The sequence below is a fragment of the Oncorhynchus masou genome, chromosome 32 (genome assembly GCF_036934945.1).
Source record: "Oncorhynchus masou masou isolate Uvic2021 chromosome 32, UVic_Omas_1.1, whole genome shotgun sequence".
In the NCBI taxonomy this organism is placed as follows: domain Eukaryota; kingdom Metazoa; phylum Chordata; class Actinopteri; order Salmoniformes; family Salmonidae; genus Oncorhynchus; species Oncorhynchus masou.
In genome coordinates this window covers 1-7,500 of record NC_088243.1, presented here as the reverse complement: position 1 = coordinate 7,500, position 7,500 = coordinate 1, and the positions used below count along the sequence as shown (strand labels likewise).

The 7,500-nt window shown below is 51.5% G+C and overlaps 1 protein-coding gene across 1 annotated transcript in view; it reads right to left on the bottom strand.

Moving 5' to 3' along the window:
• Window positions 1-7,403, bottom strand: part of LOC135526864 (vam6/Vps39-like protein) — a gene marked incomplete at its 5' end in the record, with an annotated part of 40,440 nt that extends 33,037 nt beyond the window's left edge. Inside the window, 5 exons of the mRNA XM_064955533.1 lie at window positions 3,415-3,598; window positions 4,405-4,496; window positions 6,866-6,992; window positions 7,110-7,204; window positions 7,361-7,403. Of these exons, the coding sequence (XP_064811605.1) occupies window positions 3,415-3,598; window positions 4,405-4,496; window positions 6,866-6,992; window positions 7,110-7,204; window positions 7,361-7,403 (541 nt within the window). The remainder of the gene's footprint in view (window positions 1-3,414; window positions 3,599-4,404; window positions 4,497-6,865; window positions 6,993-7,109; window positions 7,205-7,360) is intronic.
• Window positions 7,404-7,500: the final 97 nt, after the last annotated feature.

Genomic DNA, 7,500 nt, shown 5'->3' with positions numbered 1-7,500 from the left:
AGAGAGACATGATGTAGGGGGGCTGTTGCTCTGAGAGAGAGACACAGAGAGATGATGTAGGGGGGCTGTTGCTCTGAGAGAGAGATGTTGTAGGGGGACTGATGTTCTGAGAGAGACAGAAAGAGAGAGACAGAGAAAAACAGAGACAGACAGAGACAGACAGAGACAGAGACAGACATGATGTAGAGGGGCTGTTGCTCTGAGAGAGAGATGTTGTAGGGGGACTGATGTTCTGAGAGAGAGACAGAAAGAGAGAGACAGAGAAAAACAGAGACAGACAGAGACAGACAGAGACAGAGACAGACATGATGTAGAGGGGCTGTTGCTCTGAGAGAGAGATGTTGTAGGGGGACTGATGTTCTGAGAGAGAAAGAGAAAAACAGAGACAGACAGAGAGACACAGAGAGACCGAGACAGAGAGAGAGCTGATGTAGAGGGGCTGTTGCTCTGAGAGAGAGAGAGGAGACTCATTCATTCTCAGTGAAAATGTACTGAGCAAATGTCAAATTGTCTTTTTAACACATTTCCGTACAACAGATCACATATTCACCCTGTACATCCTAAATGACAACCAAATCAAAACCAAGGCAAAGCCTTCTCATGCTTTGTTAATTTAGACTCAATCTGGCATGAGGGTCTTGATGGAAAGTGGTGAAAGGGGAGAAAATATATGACATTATAAAATCCATGTACACAAACAAGGGTGCGGTTAAAATTGGCAAAAATCCTGCAGTGCCAGACGTGTCCCCCAGCTTAAGCCAGTACATGTCCAGGCCCGTCTGAAGTTTGCTAGAGAGCATTTGGATGATCCAGAAGAAGATTGGGAGAATGTCATATGGTCAGATGAAACCAAAATATAACTTTTTGGTAAAAACTCAACTCGTCGTGTTTGGAGGACAAAGAATGCTGAGTTGCATCCAAATAACATGGGGGTGGAAACATCATGCTTTGGGGCTGTTTTTCTGCTAAGGGACCAAGACGACTGATCCGTGTAAAGGAAAGAATGAATGGGGCCATGTATCGTGAGATTTTGAGTGAAAACCTCCTTACATCAGCAAGGGCATTGAAGATGAAACGTGGCTGGGTCTTTCAGCATGACAATGATCCCAAACACACCGCCCGGGCAACGAAGGAGTGGCTTCGTAAGAAGCATTTCAAGGTCCTGGAGTGGCCTAGCCAGTCTTCAGATCTCAACCCCATAGAAAATCTTTGGAGGGAGTTGAAAGTCCGTGTTGCCCTGCAACAGCCCCAAAACATCACTGCTCTAGAGGAGATCTGCATGGAGGAATGGGCCAAAATACCAGCAACAGTGTGTGAAAACCTTGTGAAGACATTTGACCTCTGTCATTGCCAACAAATGGTATATAACAAAGTATTGAGATAAACTTTTGTTATTGACCAAATACTTATTTTCCACCATAATTTGTAAATAAATTCATTAAAAATCCTACAGTGATTTTCTGGATTTTTTTTCTCATTTTGTCTGTTATAGTTGAAGTGTACCTATGATGAAAATTACAGGCTTCTCTCATCTTTTTAAGTGGGAGACCTTACACAATTGGTGGCTGACTAAATACTTTTTTGCCCCACTGTATGTGTATGTGACAATAACATTTAATTTGATGCCCCCCAGGGGCCTATTTTACTGTCAGGTCTACTACACCTGTTGTATTCAGCATTTCACTGTGAGGTCTACTACATTTACATTTACATTTAAGTCATTTAGCAGACGCTCTTATCCAGAGCGACTTACACCTGTTGTATTCAGCATTTCACTGTGAGGTCTACTACACCTGTTGTATTCAGCATTTCATTGTGAGGTCTACTACACCTGTTGTATTCAGCATTTCACTGTGAGGTCTCCTACACCTGTTGTATTCAGCATTTCATTGTGAGGTCTACTACACCTGTTGTATTCATCATTTCACTGTGAGGTCTCCTACACCTGTTGTATTCAGCATTTCACTGTGAGGTCTACTACACCTGTTGTATTCAGCATTTCACTGTGAGGTCTACTGCACCTGTTGTATTCTGCATTTCACTGTGAGGTCTACTACACCTGTTGTATTCAGCATTTCACTGTGAGGTCTACTACACCTGTTGTATTCAGCATTTCACTGTGAGGTCTACTACACCTGTTGTATTCAGCATTTCACTGTGGTCTACTACACCTGTTGTATTCAGCATTTCACTGTGAGGTCTACTACACCTGTTGTATTCAGCATTTCACTGTGAGGTCTACTACACCTGTTGTATTCAGCATTTCACTGTGAGGTCTACTACACCTGTTGTATTCATACATGACAAATAAACTTTGATTTGATGTTGTGCCCTACTTTTGACCAGGCCACATAGGGTAGTGCCCTTTTGACCAGGCCACATAGGGTAGTGCCCTACTTTTGACCAGGCCACATAGGGTAGTGCCCTACTTTTGACCAGGCCACATAGGGTAGTGCCCTACTTTTGACCAGGCCACATAGGGTAGTGCCCTACTTTTGACCAGGCCACATAGGGTAGTGCCCTACTTTTGACCAGGCCACATAGGGTAGTGCCCTACTTTTGACCAGGCCACATAGGGTAGTGCCCTACTTTTGACCAGGCCACATAGGGTAGTGCCCTACTTTGACCAGGCCACAAAGGGTAGTGCCCTACTTTTGACCAGGCCACATAGGGTAGTGCCCTACTTTGACCAGGCCACATAGGGTAGTGCCCTACCTTTGACCAGGCCACATAGGGTAGTGCCCTACTTTTGACCAGGCCACATAGGGTAGTGCCCTACTTTTGACCAGGCCACATAGGGTAGTGCCCTACTTTTGACCAGGCCACATAGGGTAGTGCCCTACTTTTGACCAGGCCACATAGGGTAGTGCCCTACTTTTGACCAGGCCACATAGGGTAGTGCCCTACTTTTGACCAGGCCACATAGGGTAGTGCCCTACTTTTGACCAGGCCACATAGGGTAGTGCCCTACTTTTGACCAGGCCACATAGGGTAGTGCCCTACTTTTGACCAGGCCACATAGGGTAGTGCCCTACTTTTGACCAGGCCACATAGGGTAGTGCCCTACTTTTGACCAGGCCACATAGGGTAGTGCCCTACTTTTGACCAGGCCACATAGGGTAGTGCCCTACTTTTGACCAGGCCACATAGGGTAGTGCCCTACTTTTGACCAGGCCACATAGGGTAGTGCCCTACTTTTGACCAGGCCACATAGGGTAGTGCCCTACTTTTGACCAGGCCACATAGGGTAGTGCCCTACTTTTGACCAGGCCACATAGGTTAGTGCACTACTTTTGACCAGGCCACATAGGGTAGTGCACTACTTTTGACCAGGCCACATGGGCCCATATTTAGGGAATAGGGTGCCATTTGGGACAGGATATTACACAAACAAAAAGGAGCTCGTGTTCGTACCCATTGCGATGGGGATGTCGGTCCAGTTGAGAACATACTTCTGAGTGCAGACCCCCTCCTCGTTGAGCACCACCGTGAGGTCATCCTGGCCCACCGCCACCTTCCCATCAGCCAGGGGGGCCACCAGGGGCTCCAGCTGCTTCCCCGTGGGGAAGAGCTCCTTGATGGAACCACGACCATCCATCTGGAGGACAGACAGAGAGAGAGAGACACAGAGAGAGAGAGAGAGAGAGAGAGAGAGACACAGAGAGACAGAGACAGACAGAGAGAGAAACACAGAGAGAGAGAGAGACACAGAGAGACACAGAGAGACACAGAGAGACACAGAGAGACACAGAGAGAGAGAGAGACACAGAGAGACACAGAGAGAGAGAGAGAGAGAGAGAGAGAGACAGACAGAGAGAGACAGAGAGAGAGACAGAGAGAGAGAGACAGAGAGAGAGAGAGAGACAGACAGAGAGAGAGACAGAGAGAGACAGAGAGAGACAGAGAGAGACAGAGAGAGAGACAGAGAGAGAGACAGTCAGAGAGAGACAGAGAGAGAGAGACAGAGAGAGAGACAGAGAGAGAGACAGAGAGAGAGACAGACAGAGAGAGAGACAGAGAGAGAGACAGACAGAGAGAGAGAGACAGAGAGAGAGAGACAGAGAGAGAGAGACAGAGAGAGAGAGACAGAGAGAGAGACAGACAGAGAGAGACAGAGAGAGAGAGACAGAGAGAGAGAGACAGAGAGAGAGAGAGAGAGAGAGAGACAGAGAGAGACGGAGAGAGACGGAGAGAGACAGAGAGAGACAGAGAGAGACAGAGAGAGAGAGATCATAAGGCACCAAATGGTATAAAAAGGACCAAAAAAAAACTCACTACTGAACACAACCCAGGAGAGTCTGAAGGAAAACAGGAGGAACGTTGGTGGTTCATACGCTCATTGAACTTCATTCGGTCTGCTGTAAAACATGAAATCCAGTGTTTCCTGTTTTGTGCCCCACTGACCTGGATGAGGTAGTAGTCTCTCTTGAAGCCCACACAGATGGAGTTCTGACACCAGGCCATGGACTTCGGGATGTCTGGAGCAGCAAAGTCCCCTGACAGACAAACAAACACAACACTAATAAGGTTCATTCCTTTTGGTTAACAATATCCCTCTGAACGAGGTTTGTTTATCCTGCCATTATAGCAGTCCACTCACCCCCCCTCACCTGTATCTCGCAGGTCTCCCGTCTCCCCTGTATCTCTCAGAACTCCCGTCTCCCCCTGTATCTCGCAGAGCCCCCGTCTCCCCCTGTATCTCGCAGAGCTCCCCGTCTCCCCCTGTATCTCGCAGAGCTCCCCGTCTCCCCTGTATCTCGCAGAGCTCCCGTCTCCCCTGTATCTCGCAGAGCTCCCCGTCTCCCCCTGTATCTCGCAGAGCTCCCCGTCTCCCCCTGTATCTCGCAGAGCCCCCGTCTCCCCCTGTATCTCGCAGAGCCCCCGTCTCCCCTGTATCTCGCAGAGCTCCCCGTCTCACCTGTATCTCGCAGAGCCCCGTCTCCCCCTGTATCTCGCAGAGCCCCCGTCTCCCCTGTATCTCGCAGAGCTCCCGTCTCCCCCTGTATCTCGCAGAGCCCCCGTCTCCCCCCTGTATCTCGCAGAGCCCCCGTCTCCCCCTGTATCTCGCAGAGCTCCCGTCTCCCCCTGTATCTCGCAGAGCCCCCGTCTCCCCCTGTATCTCGCAGAGCTCCCCGTCTCCCCCTGTATCTCGCAGAGCCCCGTCTCCCCTGTATCTCGCAGAGCTCCCCGTCTCCCCCCTGTATCTCGCAGAGCCCCCGTCTCCCCCTGTATCTCGCAGAGCCCCCGTCTCCCCCTGTATCTCGCAGAGCTCCCCGTCTCCCCCCTGTATCTCGCAGAGCTCCCCGCCTCCCCCTGTATCTCGCAGAGCCCCCGTCTCCCCTGTATCTCGCAGAGCTCCCCGTCTCCCCCTGTATCTCGCAGAGCCCCCGTCTCCCCCTGTATCTCGCAGAGCCCCCGTCTCCCCTGTATCTCGCAGAGCCCCCGTCTCCCCCTGTATCTCGCAGAGCTCCCAGTCTCCCCTGTATCTCGCAGAACTCCCCGTCTCACCTGTAGCTCGTAGAACTCCCCGTCTCACCTGTAGCTCGTAGAACTCCCCGTCTCACCTGTAGCTCGTAGAACTCCCGTCTCACCTGTAGCTCGTAGAACTCCCCCGTCTCCCCTGTATCTCGCAGAGCTCCCGTCTCTCCCCTGTATCTCGCAGAGCTCCCGTCTCCCCCTGTATCTCGCAGAGCTCCCCGTCTCTCCCCTGTATCTCGCAGAGCCCCCGTCTCCCCTGTATCTCGCAGAGCTCCCCGTCTCCCCTGTATTTCGCAGAGCTCCCCGTCTCCCCTGTATCTCGCAGAACTCCCCGTCTCCCCTGTATCTCGCAGAACTCCGTCTCACCTGTAGCTCATAGAACTCCCCGTCTCCCCTGTAGCTCGCAGAACTCCCCGTCTCCCCTGTAGCTCGCAGAACTCCCCGTCTCCCCCTGTAGCTCGCAGAACTCCCCGTCTCACCTGTAGCTCGCAGAACTCCCCGTCTCACCTGTAGCTCGTAGAACTCCCCGTCTCACCTGTAGCTCGTAGAACTCCCCGTCTCACCTGTAGCTCGTAGAACTCCCGTCTCACCTGTAGCTCGTAGAACTCCCCGTCTCACCTGTAGCTCGTAGAACTCCCCGTCTCACCTGTAGCTCGTAGAACTCCCCGTCTCACCTGTAGCTCGTAGAACTCCCCGTCTCACCTGTAGCTCGTAGAACTCCCCGTCTCACCTGTAGCTCGTAGAACTCCCTGTCCTTCCAGTAGTACAGCTGAAGCTTCTTCTTCACAGCAACACACATCCTCAGCTGGGCTTCTCCCGAGGGGACTGCTGCAACAAACTCCCCGTCTCCCCCTGTATCTCGCAGAGCTCCCCCGTCTCCCCCTGTATCTCGCAGAGCTCCCGTCTCCCCCTGTATCTCGCAGAGCTCCCCGTCTCCCCTGTATCTCGCAGAGCTCCCCGTCTCCCCTGTATCTCGCAGAGCTCCCCGTCTCCCCTGTATCTCGCAGAGCTCCCCCGTCTCCCCCTGTATCTCGCAGAGCTCCCCGTCTCCCCCCTGTATCTCGCAGAGCTCCCCGTCTCCCCCTGTATCTCGCAGAGCTCCCCGTCTCCCCTGTATCTCGCAGAGCTCCCCGTCTCCCCTGTATCTCGCAGAACTCCGTCTCACCTGTATCTCGCAGAGCTCCCCGTCTCTCCCCTGTATCTCGCAGAGCCCCGTCTCCCCCTGTATCTCGCAGAGCTCCCGTCTCCCCCTGTATCTCGCAGAGCCCCCGTCTCCCCCTGTATCTCGCAGAACTCCCCGTCTCCCTGTATCTCGCAGAACTCCGTCTCACCTGTAGCTCATAGAACTCCCTGTCTCACCTGTAGCTCGTAGAACTCCCCGTCTCACCTGTAGCTCGTAGAACTCCCCGTCTCACCTGTAGCTCGTAGAACTCCCTGTCCTTCCAGTAGTACAGCTGAAGCTTCTTCTTCACAGCAACACACATCCTCAGCTGGGCTTCTCCCGAGGGGGACTGCTGCAACAAAGAAGAAGATCATTTTTGGAAACAGATTTTACAGGAGCTACAGATAAAATAGACACCACTGATTCACATAAAAAAAAAACACATTCACAAACTGTGTCGTCATCTCACCTGCAGGTCACAGGCGAAGAGCGTTGCCCCTCTGGCCTTGGAAACCACAGTAATCTGCTGGAAGGTCAAGAGGTCGTGGACATGGATGTTGTTCTCTGTAGGTGGGGAGAAACCGGTGTGTGCGCGCGCACACACACACACACACAATTTGAAAAAACATAGGAGCTATGGATTTACTGAGATTAACAACCCTCACGTCCAAGTAAACAACAACAGGCTTGTTTACTGAAGAGAGTATATGTTTCTCCTACCTAGCAGACTGACGAGGATCTTGTACTGTGACACAACAAACAGCTGTGAGAAGGAGAGACAAGGAAGGTTTTGAACTTCAAAATCAAATCTTATTGGTCACATACACATCTTTAACAAGTAATACGTAACTGAACGAAGT